The sequence below is a fragment of the Rhea americana genome, unplaced genomic scaffold (genome assembly GCF_003343005.1).
Source record: "Rhea americana isolate MKP2758 unplaced genomic scaffold, rheAme1 scaffold_58, whole genome shotgun sequence".
Classification (NCBI taxonomy): Eukaryota; Metazoa; Chordata; class Aves; order Rheiformes; family Rheidae; genus Rhea; species Rhea americana.
Window position 1 is genome coordinate 5,052,443 of NW_028186734.1, and position 22,333 is coordinate 5,074,775.

A 22,333-nucleotide genomic window follows, 5' to 3' on the forward strand; every position below is an offset into this window, starting at 1 on the left:
CATTTTATAGGAGTTCAGAACTGCTTTGCTCTGTCTTCATTGGTTACTGTTCAAACTAACTCTCTTGGTTTTAAATTTGTAGCCCTCTTCAGTGGTTAGATTTTTGTCGTCCTCCATACCTCTTAAATGTCTCCTAGGAGAAGTTACTGACACCACTATATTGTCACTTGAAGCAAAGACCACCACATAGAAAGGATGGCTACAGTTCTACTTCAAAGCAGTTGTGAACAATCATCATGGCATGCATAAGCAATGTTTTTTTGTAAGACACGAGAACACCACAAACACCGCAGTTCTGAAAAGAGAAGAACATTATTTCCCCAGGATCTAGATTTCCCCTTGTGTTGTAAACCCTTGCTTTGCACAGCACTAACCCAGAACAAGGGTATCAGTTAGCTTAGCATAGGTGCAATGTCACCCACAGGCCACAGGAAAGGTTCTTCCTCATTACAACCTAACTATGGTGTATTACATTGTCTCACCGTTGGGCTATTTAATGCCCAGAAGGCTGCTTCCACCTGCATTAAGTTACTTGCAAACTTCTGCCGAGCTGGTTGTTGGTAGAAATACTGAAGTTTATCACCGTCTTTCCTTCCTTCCCTCTCCTCCCTGGCCTGGATGCACTATGCGTACACATTCAGTATGCATGCGGTATATATAGCACTTACTCTGTTTGGGCCTCGATACTTCTGCCTCGCAATGGGAGTATTTTGCACAGCACTGACCCTCTGCCGCTTTTTGACTTTCTGCTGGATTTTGCCAAGCTTTGCTCATGGGACAAGTCAGTTTGCTGTATGTTGCTTCTGTGGTTAACATGCTCCACAGCTTCCTTTCAGCTCTCCACTGGCCACCGCAGCCAGTTCTTGCTCTGTACGCCTCACTGCAGTCAGCCCGCTCATGTAAGTCATCCTTATGCAAGACTGCCCATTTTAACTCAACTCTTCCCCCTCCAGGATAAGGTTTCAGAACAGAACTACAGCATATTAGGACCAAATATGACCTGGTATCTTTAAAAAGCAAAATTGTAAAGACTACCAGTATTTTAACTGCACTGAAGTAGGGTTGCTAATTAGCATGTCTGGTTTGGTTCAAAAGATTTGAGATCTCAAGTAATGCTTTGTACTATATTCACTATGATAAACTGAACGGTCAAATACCTCAACAGTTCACCTGGCCRGATTAAATGAGTTGAAACCAGCAGAAGAGCATCCCTTGTGTTGTAGGTGGTACRCTACTACCACAACACTGCCACACAGGGTGCAAATTACAGCGTGTCACACGGTCGCAAGCAACTGCTCGGCGCATGTTTTCTAGTATGCCTCCTAGTTCACAGTAATAGTAGTTTACTCTAGAGCAAGAGCCAAGCCATCTTGCTGAGAGGTAGGGTATGAGCACAGATGCCTCATCTCTCAGATAAAGCAGTTTTACCCCTCATAATGCATTAGTATGTCTTCAGCACACTAACACGAGGAGACTATTCCTCTTCTCCAATGAAGCTGCAACTTCTACAGGAAAGGTAATAGAAAAAAGAAGTGAGAGACATGGGGAGACCCAAAGCAATCGAATAAGCACTCAAGTAAGCAAGGGGCAGAAAGACGACTGGTGTTGATCACAAACGACAGATTGCTGCTGTGTTTCAGAACTGAACTAGGCTCTCACTTGGGAGTTAAGACCACTGGTCAGTCTCTACAGTAACTCATCAAATGCACAACACGAACCACTTCAGAAACACCAAGATCCCACTTCTAAAGTGCCTAAAATCCTAGACTTCAAAAATAAACAAAAATTACTAGGCACTTTTGAGAACTGCATCTTGTGAGGGAGGAACTCTACTAGAGAGAGTAAGGTGCATGCTTTTCTGTGGCCAGGAAATCTAACAGTTTACAAAGATTATGTCATACAACAGGTGAAGAACGCAGTTCAAGAGTTTCCCTTCAAAGTACGGATTTTTTTTCAAGCACATTTCTTTATGTTTAAGTGGAAAGTAACCGTTCCTTAATTCTCTACTTCATCCTTCAGTCACACTGAAGCACTCCTATCACACTCAGCATTCCTATCAAGGAGACCAGACACTAGGAAGTTTCTGCCACAGCTTTAGAAAGACACTGGAAAACACAGAGTTCTTAAAGGATACCGGTRTGCGGTAGGCAGGTCTAGAGTTCACAAACAGACTACTTATGTAGTAACTGCACTATTAATAATAACCAAAGAACCTTATGAGTGGCGTTTGCACTATTTATAGCCCCTGTAGCCGTTGCTCCGAATCACCCTCTGGAAGTTCCCCCATTTCCCTCTAATACAGCACACAGGTGCTTTGAGCTGTACTTTTAAGTACTTCTGACACATGGAAGAACACAGTGTGACTATCCCTTGCTTAGAAAATGCTCGGTAAGAGCTCGGAACAAAGCACAGAAGCCTCAGAATTCAGGAGGAAAAGGGAGGAAAAGGGAAAAGGCTGTTCAGTACTTAACATTTTTACTCAAAATTAACAAAAGTGTTATTTTGCACCAGTCTCAGGGCAAACAAACCCAAACACTTCAGGAGAGCAAGCACAGGAAAAGACACAAAGTCAGACACATCCAAACCTGGGGCTCTGGACTGATGGGTGACTTCATTTGAAAGAAAGAAAAAAGTGATTTATAGTTACAAATAGACATTATAAACACATTTAATCCACAGTGTTTGGGTGTACTAATAACAAGTTAATATGGAAGAGAAACAGTTATGTGAACAGGCTACCAATTTATTGCTATGCATTTGAACAACTGTGTCTGGCCAAACTAGATTCATTTTGTAACGTTTTACAGAGATTCTATTTAGCCTGTTGTATGTAAGTACCCCCAACTTCCTTCCCTCATCTTTTCAACAAAATAAATAAAAGTCCTGGTAAAACTCTTGTAAGCTGATTTTTCCCTTAGCTTTCCTTATTTTTGTAGTTAGTTTCTCCTCTTATGGAAAGGGGGAAATTGCTTGGCTATCTTGGCAATAAAGCCATTTCACCAACTTTGAAAATAAGTGTGTGCAGTGGGAATACAGTATTACTAGCACACACACACACACCAACCTGGGAAGTCATGGGCGACAAGCTATCAATTTCCTTGGAAGAACCATTTCCTCTCCTCCTTTGGCCAGGCATACAAATTTAGGTCAATTATAAATTAATCATCAGCAACAAGAGTCCTTGCAAGCAGTTATCAGTGGCAATATCTTTTTCTTGATGGAACTGAGAGGTGCTCAGCAGAGACAACACAACTCGTGTTCGAACATGGGTGCAAACAGCAAGAGGGAAGGAACCGACAGACTGAGCCTGATATTTCTCTTCGGAAGCACTACACCTTGCGCTGACCACGTCTGCAAATACAAAAGCAGCACTACCAAACCTGCTGATGTTTTCAGCTTTTCATGCTGATAGGACAGTGTGTATTTGGGTGGACTGACAGTTAACCTGAATGTTCAAAATCTTTATCACAGGCAGACACACTAACCTYGTTTTCCAATCTTCCTCTGACTTGGAACGATTTTTGCGAGCAGTCCTCTGTTTTTCTTCTAGCCTCTTCTTTTCTTCACTAGCTAGGTCTTAAAGAGAGAAAAAACAAACAAACAAACAAACAAGAAAGTAAGGCCTTAAGTGTAATACAGGACAGGGACATCTACTTCAACTGACCCAGAAAATAAACAAGGGAAGCAGTAAAAATTGTCCGTTTAAAGAGCCTTCTACATAACACAAAAGCTYTTCTATTTTAGTCTAAAAGCCAGTCCAGCTTCAGCATAACGATAGCCAAGGAAATCCTGTTCTAAATTTGTTTASCCACGGCCTGAGGACCCTGAAAACACGTTTTCTTCACAGCACATGTGAGGTAGGGGATGTGGCACATCTAGGATTTATTTCAACACAAACTGGTTAAGACATAATGCTGGATTCAATTCAAGAGTCAGGCCACCAACTTAAGTCTTGGGATAAGATCTTACTAGTGACTAGTTTCTGATCTATAGGGATTTGGAATATTCATTTCCAAATCATAAAGAACTGTCTCTTTGCAACATCTCTGCAGGTTTTTTGTTGTTGTTGTTGTTGTTTTGTTTTTTATTAAGCTACTAAGATAGCATGGGACATTGTCCTTTCTGCCAAATAGAAGTGACTGTTCTGCATGTTATAGACAATCTCATTCTTCAGATGTTCTGTAAGAAAAAAAGTCAGACCAAGATATAAATTAGATTAAGGGCAGCATCTTTTCAAACTTGAATCCTGAATCCTGAACAGCTTGGGAAGAAGTAGCTGGGAGAATCATTTTTGGCAGACTATCAGCTGTTCCCAGTTATCTACCAGCTACTGACATGCCACATATGTACCAATGTATCTGCTAGACAGTCTTTATGCTGCTATTACAGTTAAGGAATATAGTCTGTTGCTAAAGGCATAGATATTTCACTCTAAGTTTAGAYATGCAAGTCACTGAGAATGCTATGAACCTAGTACGTCCATCCCACTTGCCAAAAAACAATCCTATATACAGAAGAYGCTGGTTGGGGGAATTCATTGATCTGCTTTTTTTTAAGCCTCAGGGAAGTGGTTATCAGTTTCCGAAGAAAAAAAAAAAAAAACGCCACCTTCACAAGCACAACGACATGATACTATGCCTGTGTCTTCATGTTTTATATCTAAATCTCAGACTATTTATCAGAAGCAGTCAGAATCATTGAAATAGGTAAAACAGAATCAGAGGTTTCACGACTTACAGAGATCGCTCAGCAAACCAGAGAAACTAAGAGCCCCCATGCTTTTAGTCTACAAACCAGGCCACCCTGCTTTGTAAGCAAAATGCCAAAAAGAAACAGAGGAGCACAAAAATGGCCAGAGGCAGGGCACAACTGTCCACTCAAGTCAGCTGCTATATATCAAAGCATTCCACCCCAAGCACGTATCAGAAGACTTTCACTCTGTGGAACCTACTCTAACAATGTCTACAGGGTTTCTAAATAGCATACAACTTCTGCTCATTTAAAGTCTCACAATGCTTTTCTAATTCACTATTCTAAGACAACAGAAACACTCAGCTACTACTGAAGTATAATTCTGCATTAAGCATCTTTTGTCACTGAAGTTTGGCTTAGTTTTGACAGTAATACTCAAAACTGGCACATCAAACTACTTTTGCTTTGGCTGCTGGAAACAGAAAAATGAGAAGTTCACAAGTATTTTTGATGGTCAGAACCTGTCTCCTTAGACAAGCTTCCAATTACAGGGCTTGACTATGGARCACAGCAAAGAGGCTAAAAGCAAGTAAAAAGCCCATCAACCTGAAGTTTTTAAGATTCTTGGTTATATGGAGAACATAAGTAGGTGCRTAACAGAACTTTCACTGGAAGCATACCATAACCTGTCAAGGCTGAGTTTAAGCTACTATCTTGTAATATGAAGGAACACATTTTCATGGGTTGCTACTTTAACATTCAACCAACTTGAGAATGGATTTTTTTTTTATTTCYATTTTTCCAGTCCTTCAACTTGGGAAAATAAAATGCCTTTGCAATAATTAAGTTACCTATTTCACCATTTTCCATGGCTCTGATATCTGGTCGTAGTCGGCAGTCAGTTTTGGGAATGACACTCTCCATTTCTTTATCCAACTCATTCAAAGCCATAGCAAAGCTAGTAAAATTGTACATCTGAAAGAGACAATGGTAAAGGATGACTTTATAAAAAAGTCTTTAGCTGCTGGTTTTAATATACAATARAGCAGTATTCTAAAAACAAATATCCAGGTGCTTTTATAATTATTATTTTTAATCACTCAGGATAGGAATACTAAAGATRCAAGCAAAACTGCAGTGTCAGGCACAGTGTAGGTGATCCTTGGTGTTTCTGTTTAATCAGGACAGCATCCAATTACTCAGTGCACTATTTCTCTCTATCTTCTTTTTCCAGTCCTACTAGCACTTTCCTTGCCATCTCTACTGAGGCACTTCCCCCTTGATGAACCTGATGAAGGCGCTTCTTCTTGTTTCAATTCTAGGTCTTTCTAGTTTGCACTCTGCTCACTGGCTCTCCAGCTCCATGACCCTTTACAGACCAACTCAGGCTATGCATATTTTGCAAGCCCTGTAAGAGCACACATCTCCTAGGAAGTGTCTGTCGTCTAGTAAGCCCTTCAGTAGAGATTTATCACACAGTAAGTGCTTCAGTAGGGGGAAGACGGGGAGGAGAAGAGGCAGGGAAATTCCCTGTACCACTACCTACATGGAACATTCAATTTTGTAGAGAAATTCAGCTAATTAGAAAGAGTCATGCCTTTCCTCCAACCCCACCTCACCTGGTTACAATAGCAGTGGGAGAGTTTGTTACAATAAATAGGTAAATCCAGACTTGTCCATGAAAACGAAAGCAAATGGATTTGCTTTGTGCTGAACAGGCAAACTGACAGAACAGCATACATTTTCRGGAAGCAGAAGCAATAGCTGACCTGAGCTGAATTTGGAGGTCTTGGAGTTATCCTCCATAGCAAAATACTTCCAGGAATAACATAAACACTCTCAGAATCTGGCAATGGCATCTCATCTGGTTCCTCAGTATTACCCACCTAAAAGCAACACACACAAAATAGAAGGAGTTATTTCGAGTCATAAACCATTTGAACCCATTCACTCCAACACTGAGACTTCAGWAAAGTTACTTCCATGACCAAAGTAAGTAATTCCAATAACACAGGAACTTTTCTAGGTGCTCATCAGAAAGATTAAAATAGAATACATAGTMTCCAATTCCCTCCCAAGGGAAGTCTACCAGTTTCTTACATTAGTGCCTTTGTAGATAAGATCTGGATGTTCAAGAGTTAAGAAATGACAATTTTGCCATCACTAGGCACTCAAACATAYGCATTCCTATGCCTCCTACTTAACTTCATTACTACTTGATTTAAGCTGAAGAGGAGAAGTCATATACCTTACACATCAAGGAAAAAACAGCACATAAAGTAAGTGCTGTCATCACCTTGTACAAGATGGAAAGGACAATGCTACTGCTCTTTGCTCAGAGGAATCTTCATTTCCACTGACSATTACATTACCAAAATGGTAAAGGTATTAAATGGATACTCTAGAGTTGCCACTTCTTCTGGAAAGGGTATCCTATAAGGGCTGGCATACGTTGCTTGASGCAACCACAATACTGTTGAATGGCTTTCCCAGAAAGGGAGCAACTCCTTCAGCCCAGGTTAGCAGCRCAGTAGAGAATAACTGGTGGCCACAGCATAGATGCGACTAAACCAATGGTTCTAAACCATTAAGCTTTTAACAAACTYCTCTGGATCAGCTGAGGTCCAGAGCTGCTGGTATTTATTCAGCCACAAGAGAGTATGTTATAATACCGAACTGAGGCCAGCTAGACAATGAGTAAGACTTCTCCCAAGAAAATCTAGTATCATGATCATAGCTAAAAAAGCAGCACATTTCAGAGACCACTGGAGAGCAGAGCTGAATTTAAAGGCAACTAATGAACCCAATCACTTTAAATACTTTGGCTACATGCCAGCAACTTTAATCTTGCTGCTAATAAGCTTTGATCTCTGATGGTTACATCAGATAATACAGACTGATATTTTTGTACAAAGTAGTCCAGTAYCCAGAACTGAACTTAATTGTATTCTGAGATGATTCATGTGTTACGGCTCCTAGAAAGTTACGACGAATGAATAACTCCGTCTCTCTGCGGAGTACGTGGGTATGATTGTTTTRGCAGCAAACCAGTTGCAAAGGAACCAGAACAACACACAGAGCAGGTTCAGTCCCTTAGYTACTAAGAAGCTAAACAAGGCTTTTAGATGACTACATCTGAGCTGCCCTGGTAATCTGGCGTTCTAATCTTTAAGGGACACTCCTCACTGTAAGAAATTAGGATTTGAGGTAAAACACAGATCAGAAAGATATTCTTATATCAGAACAAAGGAACTTCAATACCAGAGTGTCAAACTCAAGACGAAGTTTTATAAAAAGACACAATACACACTGTAGTTTTTTGTCTTGTTTGATACAATCTGAGATGTTGCAAAACTRCAAAGAATGAAACCAGGATTTTAATGTGCTCCTGCCACATGCTGCATAGTTTATGCTCATCACTACTCAAAGTCTCTCCAATTCTAAGGAGAGTAGTAACACACTTTGCTAAAGCAAGACCTCTGGTGTCTGTGTCTGTAACTCTGCATATGTGAAGGCAACTCCTGACGGCTATCTTACATTATGCTCTTCTGTATATTTGCACTGGAAATTCAGCACAAAATGCTTTATCTTAAATCAAAAAATGGCTCTAGTCCACCAGAGCTGAATCACCTTTGCAGAGCCCCAGGCCTACTGCAACTCTATCATGATGTTGGTAAAATATCTACCTTTGCGTATATGAAGGTTTGTCTAGCATCCTGTAAGATGGTATTTCCAAAAATTTAATCCCTACAAAAGTCAATGAGATTTGGGGGAAAAGACAAAAGGATCTGCAAAAGGATTCACATCCAAGAAGGCCCCCTAAAGGGAGACRGAAGTGAGCCTACATTAGCAGCAACAAAGCAAGAAGGAAGAGTGGAAAACAATTAAAGAATAATCTGAAAACTCTAATTAGGAGAAACTTGAAAGGCCATGTACTTTCCTGCCCGAAYGACTGCTTCATTTCTATGAGGTGACAAAGCACATTCAGACATTACACTTGAGACTTGTCACTTAGAAGTTCAAAAAACCATAATCAGTATCAGCTCCTCAAACACAAGGTGGCAGTGGGGATATACATTCAACAGAGAAAGAGTAGCTGATTTACAGTGCACATTACAAAGCTTTAAGCCTTCTATACAGAAATAGTTCTGTTAAATGAGTAGAAAAAGTGCTTTACTAGAATCAGGGCAACATGCAACTTGAGCTTTAGAAATAAGAGTGCTTTATTCTGAATTAAAAAGCAAGAGTAGTCTTGAGCTTTGTCAGAGAAAGCCAAGTGATAGCTCAAGTACAACAAAGACGCAGGCTGTGTTTTTTCTTTGTTCCTTCTCCCCAGAGCTCACAGGGGCAGACCTCAAAGAGGAGCAGAAATCTCCAGTGCTTTAGCACTCTCATGATAGCAAGCGCTRGAGCAATGGCAGATACAGCAACAATCTGAATCTGCACAGAAACAACTGCTTTTAGAGGTTTGTTTTTGCTTTTTTATGTTAAAAGCTACCAATACTTAAACAAAAAAATCTAGCTTCACTCAGCAAAGGAGGACAGTAACTCTTTTAAGCTACTAGGAATGGTTGTTCTTCATCAGGCTACTGTTACCACCACTATTTGTCTTAAACAGAAAGCATACTGCTATCAGAAATGTAGTAGAATTAAGAATGTTATTTTTTCCATTAGGAAAAAAAATACAATTGTGGAAAGGTAGCATTTCAGCAGTTGTGGCAATGGAATAAACAGAAATACAAAATTTCTTCTAAAACTTGGAAAATAGGATCTTTCATCAAGATATGAAATATTATAGGAGTCCAAATCCTTCTACTGGAATATAAATATTATCAAACATAATCAGAACCAGGGTCCAATTAATACACAGGTCATTTCCTCCAGGTGACTTGGGATGAAGAGGTAACAACTCTGCAGGAGATGGGTAAGGAACCACCAGCCAGTGGATAGATTGTGCCAATTTCTGGTAACTTCGAATACAAACTCTTGAAAGAGTCAGCATTTTATCCCTTAATACTGGTACTCGTTCAATCTATTTTTGAATCTTWCTAGGTCAGAGAGAATAAGTGAAAAGTAAGTTGTAATGCACTTAAAGTGCTGTTAAAATATTTAGTTGTCCTATCACGCTTTTGAGATACCATCTCTTTACACGAGTAATACCTGTTTACTGCTTTTCTTCTCTTCTGCATTTTTCTTGTCATTCTTTTTGTAAGCCTCAAACGTAGCTGGGTCAACACTGTACAAGCACTCAGTCCACTTCCCATACAGCGCACAGAGCTTCTTTTTGCTGTCAAAAAAGACTAAGTCTATGAAAGAGCTTAAGCAGATTTATTTCAGCATTTCAAACATATTATTTGAAAGAGTAACTTTTGAGAACAACTTGCAAACCTAACTTATTGGTTTTATGCAAGTTACAACCTTCCCATTTTCAGTTCATGCTTTTGATGCACTGTTAACAGCATTCAGTTCTACAGTTCGCACCAGAAAGTGAGCACAGTAGCTTGTTTCTRTTAAGACTGAATCTTACCTTTTGTCCTGAATGTAGCCTTCAACTTTGTGCAACTCCTTCCCAAAGAGGCCACAGGGCTTGAAGCTTAAAACACATTTCTCACCGGTTCTAAAGGTAGAACAACAATTATTTCCAAATGCTTTTCTTTTTAAATTCCCGGCAAGTGAATACACTCATATTCTTAACTTACTTGTGGTTAGTTATTTCTACATTTCCATACTGCTCAATCCAAAGTTTGCCCACAATAATGTTATGCACACAGCAAGTAGGATTTGTCCAYGTGTAGGCTTCATTGTGTCTAGAAGGAGAGAGAAAAAGAATAAAGTATACAGTCTTTGTACTGAATGGCACTGCTGCAATAAGCTGTCTTCTACAAAGGGCACCAAGTCTTGGAAGGGACATKGTAATACGCCGGGAAAACTCAAGGAGTTTACTAACCATGCCAGGTGAACAAGGGATACTGCTACTGATTTTATTAATTCTTTAAAACACCAGCCTCAGTGCTGTCAGTCTCTGCTGGCACTGAATCACACGAGGAAAGTCAAYAGGACTCAAGTGTACTAGTCATGGTAAGACTGGATGTCCAGGCATCTGCAGAATATACAGCCACATGCACCAACTACTGCTACAAYGTCAGTTTGTACAAATTAGTTAGCAGAAAATTTATTATTATGCAGTGTATCAGGCTGAATGATTGTAGTTCTCGTTTTCTCATCTCCTCTTCCCTGCAAAGCGATTGGCTATCAAACATTAGGATGTGGCTGTTAGACACTCTTAAGCCATGAGAATGTAACGCGCCCTAATCATTACAGATGTGTCCACAATTATCACTTTTCAACTTACTCAAGAAGCTCCAAAGTCATTGTGCCTTTTGGTTCTGCTTCCACACTCTTGCCCCAGAATTTGAGTTTAGGATAAATTGATCCATGAAACACAAAATCATTATTTAAACCCTCAGCATAGAAAGCACTGATTGGAGGATGATGGCTAACTTGTTCTGAGAGAAGTCTAAATCCAAGATCATCTCTGCAAAATAAAATAAAATAAAAAAACACTGTTCGGAAGATACAAAATAAAAAATACTGAAAGCATATATCTAGTATCAAGTGAAGCTGAAGATGTAGTTCTTCACCACTAGTGTAAAATACACAGTTGACTCATGCATAGTCACTGCACTCAGCGCAAGAGTTACTTAAAATGCCACAGTAACACAAAGGACGATCAACTAATATATCTTCATTCTAAGAAACTGAGGACATGTGAAAAGGTAAAAAGAGCAACCAAATCTTATTAGCCAATGTGTTTATTTTTGATAATGATTTTTTTTAAGTCAAATGTTTGCATAATCACAGGCCAAAACGTCACTTGTTTAAGAGAACTTCCTCTAAAGGCAGCTGTAGACTAATACACTAAAATCAACTATTYGTACTCTGGACACCCACATAATGAATATTACAACTCTACCACCTCCTTYATATGTAACATGCAGCCTTTCATTCAAGTTTTAGGGGAAAAAAAATCATTTTTGAAAATAAAGTTTGCTTTTAAAATGCAATTTAAAGCCTGTTCTGGGTTGAAAAGCTAAGTGGCTTCCCTTCACTGAGGGGTGCATGGCTGAAACACCAGCAACACATTTCCTAGCAGCTGCAGGAGGTGCTTGCTAATGCTGGATATTTTCAAGCCAAAGAGCCGTCTGTATGCCATCTAACAAGCCTAACAAAACACTGGTTATGTAGAATACCACCCTCTACTCTTCAGTACACCTTTTATTCATTACCTGATTAATTCATACGTCTCTCCAAGCAGTGGGTTGAATGGCTTCCCCGTACGTTCCCACTGCGAGGCTACAGCAGACACAGCAAATGCAGCGACACACTATTTAAACAAACACAAGTACACAGTTAACTCTACTGAATTTTAGTATTTGTCAGATATCAACAACAGCCATGGTATTACAGAATGTTTCTTCTCTAGTGGCTTAGCAAGCGTAGGTTTCTTCTTCTTCTTCTTCTTTTTTTTTTTTTAAGCCAAGGGAGAGGCATAAATAGATTTCATCAAAATGCTAAAAAAGCAAGCCTTAGAAAAAGCACAATACTTCCCTGGATAGGCAAAACCGGTTAACAAATTAACAACAGAATCAGACATGCAGCAAATTACAGGAGTTCCTCCTATAATGAGAGTTTATCTATGAAGAAGAAAATCTAAGAACATTCAGAAAGGACTAATATAAAYTACCACATGCAAAAATACCTGCATTCGCTCAGTCGTATTAGAAAGTGAGCTGGCTTTGTGGATGAGGTATGTATGCTCCATATATTCTGTAAGTCGCTGCAGAAAGCTCAATGGCTCATTGAATATAACCGGCATTGTGATCTTGGACAACTCCTGATGCATAAATGAAATTTGTGTTAAAAACCAAATGATTAGATACACTGACCTACAGTAACCCAAATGTAATTGGCTTATTACAAAAATAAATCAGGTTCTTAGTGCTAATGCAATGTGCTTGACCTGGCCCTGCTAATGCTGCATGGAAACCCCCCTCTACATCCCTTACGAGCTTGATAAGCCTATCTATATTGACATTAAGGCCACTTCTTTTAAAACAAAAAGAAAACCAAACATCAAACAAATTTCCTACTGGTAAATGTATTAAGAARGTGAGATGAAACACTGGAATGAAGTATTAAGGGCCCTTTTAAAAACTGAGATATTTATTACTCTTAAAATAGATATAGGCCACCTAATTACTTCAACATCTTCTTCGGAGACAAGCAGGCAGTGGAAGAAGGAAGYGAAAGGATGGAGGAAGGTGGCAGCACAAGAGCAAAAAGCAAGAATTTTAAACTCTGAAGGGATTTTTTTTTAAAAAAAACAAAACAGGAATACAAGTTTAAGAGGAGTTCTGTTTTGTTGCTGTTTATTTTCTTCCCTGCTTTTAAAAAGCATGCATTTTGAATGCTTAACATTGCAGTGGTTTAAACTGCCTGCATCAGCACATTAAAAGCGTAGTATGACCATTGGCAATGTGCAGAGTAGCCAGGACCATAACAGCARCACCTGACACTAACAGCTTTGACAGATATTTAAGTACAATCCTCCCCCTGTCCCCTCCCGGGACTGCTACCTCTGTGCAACCGTTTCTGCAGACCAGAATGATAACCAAACGCACGTTCCCTTCTGTATGCTAGTGTTACGGGATGACGGAGGTTTAATGGCAGTAAATACCTTCAGCCTATTGCAGGACCTAATGGAGAGAGGAATTTGTTTCAATTCACCCTTGGCTGGAAGCAGATTAAGTGCCAACCAACTAACCTCTCTGATCTGCCCACCGTCTGGCAGTAATACTGCTAAAATACTGGGAGGAAGGGGGAAAGGCAGAAAAAGCTGAAAATTCCTGTTCTCAGAGTCAAAATACAAGTTTTTGATACCACAAAGTGATTGAAGGTCTGAATTCAAGAGAAAATGCCTTTTCTCAACCAATACTGCTCTGACCAACTCTTAACCTTCCTGAGTTATAAAAGCAAACAAAAGCCTAAGAAGGAGATTAACACACACACACACACACACACACACACACTCACACTTTCATCTGGGCCTCAAATGAAACAAAATATTTCAAGTCTATTATTGTAGCTTTCTGATTACCTACCATTCCAATACATTTTCTTAAGATACTCCAAATACTGAAGTCATTTCTAGAAAACATTGGAGATGGCAAGCTTGTTCTGYGAAAAGGAAGGGATAATAGAGGAGGGAAGGAAAGAGAAAAGTTTTCCATTACTAAGCATGGTTGAGAAAAACTCAAATACTCTTTTCCGAAAGTAACACTCTTCCCAATCATCCAAACTGTAAAGCCAGTTACCAAGCAAAAGCAGCACTAGGAAGCTTTCATTACAAATATCAATCTTATTTAAACTTAATTTTTAGTTATTTTTTAAAAATTATAATAAAAAAATAAGATTAAAATGCAAGGGTGAACATCACAGTACTACTTTGAAGCATTTAACTATTTTACCTGCAAAGAAAGCTGAATTTCTCCAAGAACAGTACCAGAACTACCTGTTCATTTTGCTTGAGAGCAAAGAGAATTTCTACATCAGTTATAAGGACAGCGTTTGCATGATGGCATCATTAAAACATTTAATTATGTTTTCCTGAGAACAATTGAGTGCTTTTGAGTATTCTTCATGAAAGATGCTGTAGGTGGGTTCACTGCATTTGAACAGGTTTGAGAGTTAAAGAGTTGGGGGTATTTGATAAGTCACCTGTATACTGACTCAAGGGCAATGACATTTGTTGTCTATAATTAAAATCAACTCTYAGGAAAAACAGAAAAATCAGCATTGCTAGGGAACAGAAAACATCACAGCCCATTGTATGGAGGACTATGTACACCGAAGCAAGTTTTAAATACACTTTTAAGACCAACATTTAGGCTGTATCTGCGCTTCTCAGCATTACAGAAGTTAGGCATATATTTTGTTGAGTTTTCTTACTCCTACTGACTAGATAAATTAATCCAATTTACCTATAGAAAAGCATTAAATGTGGCTTAGAGCTCTTTGCCCATAACAACACTAAAGTCACTGTTTGTACCATAAAGCCAATATCAATGAGGAAAATTGAAGTAAGAATTACCTATAGCTCACTCAAACTGCACAAACTTTTTATTGAGTTTCAAATTTTAGTTAATTCTGCCTGWAAAACTAACCAAGGAGGTCCTGTCCCCCCCACAGCTAAAGCAATAATCAGAGAGCTACAGTCTGAAGAGTGGTGTTGTCTCCTCCATCCCACTTTTCTGATAAACAGACAGATGTTGCAAGGATGAGAATCTCTGCAGGCTAAGTAGTAAGTTTCAGTAGCTTTATTTTTGGCCCCTCACATATTTTTCTGTAATAGAAATATCTTTACCAGGGCTCATCCTTCAGTTTTCARAATGAACAAACAAATAAAAAAAAGCTCTCTAAAATGAGCCCCATCAAATCAGAAACCTAGTCATATATCTGAATTTCTCAATGTACCAAACTATGTTTGTCTTATTTGCTAGCAGCCAAATACTGACTCATCTTACTCAGCTCCCATGCTGGGGCTGGGTGGGAGGAGGAGTTATTTTAATCGATCAATGTGATACCACTTGTTCCCTACTCAAATTTGCAGTACTACAAAAATACAGAGTGAATCAGATCTGCCTGCATAATATTAAGCATTCTGTGGATGCTCTGACACTAATGTCCAGGAGAGGACACTGTCCACCAAGTGTTCAGTCTCATCCTTTCTCTTCGTAGTGTTTACTTATTTTTTCTGTGTACTCTTTAACAAAGGTAGTTTGCAGAACAGGTATTTGTTTTCAAATGAGCCCTTTTGTATGGAAAAGGCTCTCACATATCTCTAGTTTTCCCATGCATACAGAGGGATCACTTTTCCTAAATATGAAAATTTACATTTTCATTAAAGTTAACCTGTCTCTCTAGTCAATGCTTTTAATGACATGAAAGCTGGCATTCTGTGTAAGCCATTCATCTACAGGGCCTGCACATGACTGCATAAGCCAAACCTGAAATGCAAGTCAGTTCTTTCCTCTGTATTACACACTCGTACTGAAGAAACAAAACAATTCAAAGCCAGCAAAAARGATCCTGGGGACAAGTAAGGACACACAGAAAATGACAGACAGCCAAGACTTGAAGCCTACTAACCTTGACACAGTCCCTGTGATTATGGAAAGGTTTGTGAATGTAAAAATTTCCTTCCAGATGTCAATTTTAGAAGCAACTCAGGAAGATAATTTTAGCTTTAAGTGACAAGAACATCTGCTGGAATTTCTTTGCAGCAGAACYGATAAGTTTAAGACCATTCACTCAAAAGCAAACACACTGTCTGTAATGCATATCTACAATAGGGTAACCACTGCAGTGATCTTGTGGGGAAGATGTGGGGATCATATACAGTCTAGAAGCAGCATGTTTAGCTTGCTCTTTTTGGGTACCTGACAAAATAACCTCCCACCCCCCCAAATCACAAACAAGCACATTTGCATTTTGAAAGGCCCCTGAGAAAGGAAAGCTGACTACAAAGAAACTCAGCAATAAAAGAGGGAAGCAGCAGTGACAAAGTGGATGTTAAATGTTGGCAAGTATTACAGAACATTCTTGTGYTTTTTCAGTTTTTTTGGTAAGGTTTGGCTCAGACTCAAAGCCCTCCTCTCTTTCTCAAAAAACAACCAACTACAAACAAAAAAATCCACACGAAAACTTCCAATTTGAATGCTTCTAGACTAGTTATTTTATGGACCATTCTCTTATCTCTTGAATCCCCCCATCCAGTTTTCAATATTATGGTGTCCATTCTCACATCAGCCTAAAACTACAGGAAATCAAGTTACCCACATTCTTTCAAGCATCCTATGATCAATCAATAGGAGGCAAATGAGGTTAATAAACCAGTACTAGACAGAGGARTACAACTGATAATTATTCCTTGGTATTTTCATGTCATAGCTATCGAGACTCACCTAGAAAGTTTAAAAGGTGACTARTCTGATGAAAGCCAAGTTTTAACCACCACCAACAGCACCTTGCCAACGTATTTAATATTCTTCACTGGCACTAGCTTCACCTAGGTGCATACCTTAYGTCCCACCACTTTTCTTTCCTTGGAACCAACAGATTGATTCCTACTGCTCCAACCAAAAATCAAAGCCCCTACACTCACCTATCTGTACCGAACCACTTAAAAAGGAGAGGCAGATGACAGCTCGGGCTTTCTGGAGAAAGGCAGGAAAAAGTCTTATTTACATTGGCGGGTAAACACTATCAGGAACTTATATGTGCAACTCACATGCAGTTGCAAATCCTCTATTCATCTGAGGAAGTATATGAAGGTATCAAGATCTTAAGCAACAGATAGTACTCTGATCTGCATTAAGTGACTTGCTTCCATGTAGCTAACAAAAGGAAGTTAAATAAATAGACAAGAAATTATAACAAACCCCAGAGTACAAGGTTTCTACTCTGAAAAGGACAAAGGGGGTGTCACAGATGATGCATATTTGACTAAATGCCCCCTAACTACCCCAAAACAGGCCCAAATTAGAGCCACCAGCAGCTCCAGTTAGGTACCGCAGTTCTGTAGTCAGCTGCAGACCCGCAGTTGCAGTCACTGTAATCAGATGTAGCAAACAAATCCCACATCAGGACACGAATACCACTGCCACCAAGAGTCTCAGAGACAGAGCTAGAAACATTGTGCAACTCCCATCCCCTGAGAACRTTCTTGTAAAGGTAGAATTTAAATTGGCTGAGCTCTGGAGAAAAACAGTTTGCGTCAATATATTTGCACACAAATCCCAATGTGTAACCAAGGCGCTCAGTAAAAGCTCAGCATTACAGCTTAACCTAAAAAGTGCTCTAGACATTCAGTCATCTGAAATACAACCATATGTTCCTATATATGTAAGACWGTTGTTTCCAACTTTCTTTAAATTACTAGCCAGTCACTTTATGGAATAGTTTTGCTGCGATTTCCTTCTTTATTATAAAAACACATGCAACTTAAAGAGAGACAACTTACTGAGAGTCACTTACTATTTTTCATTCCCCCTTACAAAAACAGTGGATCTTAAATGCTCCTCTGGTCACCTGCTTTTCACACTTCTGACAACATAGTTAGTGCATGGTTATGAAAACCAGACAGGTTACTTTTTATGAAAAAGAAAATCAAATGTGTTAAACTTTTCAGAAAATGTATGTCACAACATGCATTATCTTTATCATTGTGGTTCAAGAATTGCTTCCCTTCTCCTCCTTGTTTCCCAGGCAATGAATGCACCTTCATCTAGTGCTTTCCTTCCTTTAAACTTCCTGTTCTAACCYGGAAAGGCACTTAGCCAAGGCCATAAATACCACCTTGTTAAAAGCACAAGTGTGCAAAGCAGAATGCTTAGTCAGCTGCTTTACGCTGCCTTTTAAAACCACCCCCTGCTCCTCCACCCAAGACCTCATATGCCTTAGCCTTTGCCTAGTATGGGAGGGACCTACATTCGGAAGTTGAACTTTGAGACATCAAGTCTCAGACATTACCACACAYTTTGATAGTGACTGCAGTTTAACCATTTAAGATACCAACTAACTGAAGCTTTTCTTGCTTGCTTCTGTAAAATTAAAATTTATTTCCCTATTTTTACAGATATCTGTTATCCCCATCATCATTTTGCACATCCAAATCATTTTCAAATTAGTCTTTTAGAAACATGCTCAAGTCTGGCCCAATCTGTAGCACACGTCATATTGCCCTTCCACTGAAACTTGAGAGCAGTGGTGTCTATTACATCTCATTAGCTCCAGACCTATTGTCCTTCTTTATAGACATGGAAACAAAACAAAAATGGATCATTTGACAACACAAAATAAGCCCATAAAACATAGATGAGACTTTTAGAATAAGACTCCCTTTGTTCACATTTGAGTTTCTGATGCCACGCTAGAAATATTTTTCATTCATTCTTGATACCGATAGAGGGATCAAATGACTAGAAATTAAAGAGGCAATAGGAGGCACAGATCATTAAAGATATATGAAGGAATTAAAATACACATAGATTTCAGTAAGATCTATTCAAAAACAACTGTTTGCTTTTACATAACATTATACTGTATTTTTACTTATTCACATTTAATTATCAAAAAGCAAGATGCAAAGGAACACGTTAGCCTTAGAAAAATATTCTTTATAAAACCATATGACAATTAACTACTTTTCAATCATATCTAACAAAATTTATTTAGAAGCTTTTAGTTACCTTTTAAAAGTTGTGGTCTTTCACACAAAATTACAACTTACTATACACCTTAAGAATTGGCAACATCTTACCTGTGTTTTTTGATGCCGTTAGACAGTGATTCACCACCGCCACAAACTTTTTCTTCAGACATGCCTGAAGTTATTGTATCTTTTGAATCCATGCTGTCCTCTAACGAGTATGCTGTTGTTGTCTCAAACCCACTTAATGATTTTTCAGATTCTGAATCTGCAAAAGAGCAGGTGCATGTTAATGAATCTACTGCCAATGCTACACTTCAGTCACTAACAGACCTTCTCCCTCCGTATAAAACTGAAACCTAAGGAGGCTACTGTGTCCTGGTGACAGCATCCATTTGGTAAGTAACTCGTACTGCCACAGACTGCCACAGCTCTGTATTGAGATATAGACTAAAGAGATTGCAAGCTAGACAATAATACAGTAGATTAAATATCACACAGTATCAAAACCTGATGTTTTGATTAAACCGAAGCTACCACAACTTGCTTAAGACTAGTGCCAGAGTCAAACGGTTGCCAGTATCTTACCCAGCTAAATAACATTTAGCTTAACATTCAAGTTCTGATTCTTCCTTCTATATAAGATTTCGGTTTGGTCTGAATTCCTGAAACATCTGGTACTTTTCAGCAATCTTCCTTCCCAACTTACTGCATGTATATCAGTGAACAAGAGGATATTGTACTCAATAAATTACACTAGCCACGTAAGTCCCAGCAAAGTCTAAACGATAAGATCACCAGCCAGTAAGGTAAACTTTGTACTCTAGAAGGTAGGCTAACAGTACAATCCACATTGTGTCTAAAGCTAAACACAAAATAAAGCCAACCTCATTTCCAAATAGTGTATGGGTTGGCTAACACTTAACCTGCTCTGGAGRAGAGACAGTCTTGCCCCATATTAGATGGTAAAAGCTTCCTGGCAAAAGGTTTTAGTTTTTTTTCATGTTTCCTTCTTTCAAATCTGACAAGCCTGTCAAAGGATTTATCAACTGCAAGCATTAGGAAGCAAACGAACAGCTCAAGACAAGTAAAAGATTCACCAGTTTTCATCTCATTTGGGAAACCCTTTAGCAAAGGCCAGATACAGCAATGAATGGTAAGCAGCTAAATCAAAGCGTTCCTGCTTCAGGAAAAAGCAAAGCCAACTTCTACCAGAAGCCAAATTCTATGGCTTCTGTTTCCAGTTCTGATTCTAATTCTAAAATCAGCAATCAAAATCTGTTGAGAGAGTAGTCCGCACAGAGTATCTATAATAAGAATATCTCAAGCCACAATTGCCTATTGCCAGGTGCTTTCTTCTTTTCTCTTAAAAAGGGATGCTAGTAGCTTCTCCAAAACACGTTAAGTATACTTTGGTGAAGGGGACACTGACAAGAGGACTTTCTGCTAGATCCAGACCACATTAGYGTCAAGAACAGGAAAAAATCCTGATTAACAGATGGGCTGTGCCATGAGGTCTGCATTCCCTCCGGAGAGAGACACTTAGGAACATAAAGCAGATCATGGCTTTCATTAAAAACACCTATCCCCATCTATGTAAAGACAGTGCTGAAATTAAGTCAGTTGCTAGGGAATGAGAAGAACTRCCAGCTGGTGCTGAGGGTAAGTTAAAAGAGCGGACTGGCACTCCAGAGAATCTTCTCACACATTTCCCCAAATTTGTCAGTCTATTTACATGCCAAGTTATGATATAACATACCAAGCATTAGTTTGGCAGGTACTGTATATAACAAGTAGGGTAAAAGCAGAAAGACTTTTTTATTTTATGTAACCGATCTCTCCGCAAGTACCGATTTCTCCAGAGAGCCTAAGCCCAGATAGAGAGAAAAACACTATTAACACATCCARATACCACAAAGGAAGAGATGCTCTAGCAACATAACACAGCTTGGGCCTCAGCTTCCTGATCCCATTGTGCAGCCAACACATGACAAGCTATAAACCCCTTCAAAGTAAGAACTGCATCTCTCTATTGAAAGAGCTGCTCGACTCTGCCAACAATTACGAGGACAGGAGAACTGTGAAACAAACTCCGAAACACAGCRGAGCAACGGTAGTAGGGCTCCTTTCACTTTCAGTACAGTCACGCACMGTCCTGTTTTCTGCTAAGAGTCACTACAAGGTTTCCCACAATGACTTCCTCAACTTGAGTTGCTGCCCCACATCTAGAAAGGAAAGAATAGGTTAAGTTTTGTCAGAATCTCTGACCGCTCTCTAATGTGCTTCTCAGCATAGGGAGKGATTTTAAACACTGCACACGTGACGGGCACACTCAGTTCTCCTGCTCCTGGCCTCAGGTCACAGCACTGAAAGACAACTACGCCGAAGTGRCCGAGCTCATCGCCTGCAAACCTTCTTTTCGGAGCTGGAGATGGTGACCAGACAGTCTTTTCCAGAGAACATGTGGGTTACTTAATATAACAAGAACATACTATGCAAAAAAGAACAGACTAAGAATAAAAACCAGACACCAGTCACGTAAGTATTGCTCTCTAGAGATACCTCTCACATTTCCTTGAGAAACAGCTCTCATTGAGAAAGTACGCCTGTAACAGCCCAGTCTGCCAAAGGTCTCTGAATCTCCGGTCCCTAAACCTTTACAGGCAGGTATCTCCTCTGACCCACTGAGCCTAACAAGGCCTCAGAGTTCTTTTTCAGGTGTCAACAAGAATAGGCCTAGAACTGTCTTGTGAGCTTGGATCAACAGGCAACTCTGACTGAACTTTTCTTAATGTACTTGCAAATAACTCCTTCTGAATTAAGATTTACATACTCCTCCGTCACTGTATAAAAAGATCTATATTCACAAGTTGTTACAGAGCAGCTGTCAAACAGATATCTAGGAGAAAATGAGATTTTCCTAGTGAACTGAAGAAGGTGTGGGAGAAAAGAGGGAAGGGAAGGAAGACGAGCTGCTGTTCATAAGCCAGAATTTTTAAGTGATCCTTGAGACAAGAGAAAGCTGACTAGGAAGCCCTCCAGCTCATGAAACCACAAGTATCAGTGTAACAGTAAAAATGCCAACTACATTTTGCAGAAGTGGAAGAGCAAAAGGAAATGGCAGAAGCACTGGTCACTTAACCACTTGTTCTCAAAGCAAAGTCATCTCCTATTGTAACAACCAACAAGTCTTGATTTCCAGGAACAAAAGTTTGGCCAATGTGTCTAAGTAATCAATACACCTGAGAAAGACAGTGTTGAACCACTGACCGGACTGGGATTCAACTCTGACCAGGTGTTTTCCTCCCACTCTCCTTCTGACCTACTTGAATTCACTCTTTAAACTGTACTCAAGGCAAGAAGTCCTCAGTC

The 22,333-nt window shown here is 39.4% G+C and overlaps 1 protein-coding gene across 1 annotated transcript in view; it reads right to left on the minus strand.

Moving 5' to 3' along the window:
• The window catches only part of OSBPL1A (oxysterol binding protein like 1A), a 77,594-nt gene that overhangs the window by 1,260 nt on the left and 54,001 nt on the right, over nucleotides 1-22,333 (minus strand). The window contains exons 17-27 of the mRNA XM_085319271.1: nucleotides 19,073-19,229; nucleotides 13,854-13,929; nucleotides 12,452-12,586; nucleotides 11,979-12,076; nucleotides 11,045-11,227; nucleotides 10,392-10,499; nucleotides 10,220-10,309; nucleotides 9,853-9,979; nucleotides 6,462-6,578; nucleotides 5,544-5,667; nucleotides 3,486-3,576 (exon numbers count right to left, since the gene is read on the minus strand). Coding sequence (XP_085175397.1) covers nucleotides 3,486-3,576; nucleotides 5,544-5,667; nucleotides 6,462-6,578; nucleotides 9,853-9,979; nucleotides 10,220-10,309; nucleotides 10,392-10,499; nucleotides 11,045-11,227; nucleotides 11,979-12,076; nucleotides 12,452-12,586; nucleotides 13,854-13,929; nucleotides 19,073-19,229 — 1,306 coding nt within the window. The remainder of the gene's footprint in view (nucleotides 1-3,485; nucleotides 3,577-5,543; nucleotides 5,668-6,461; nucleotides 6,579-9,852; nucleotides 9,980-10,219; nucleotides 10,310-10,391; nucleotides 10,500-11,044; nucleotides 11,228-11,978; nucleotides 12,077-12,451; nucleotides 12,587-13,853; nucleotides 13,930-19,072; nucleotides 19,230-22,333) is intronic.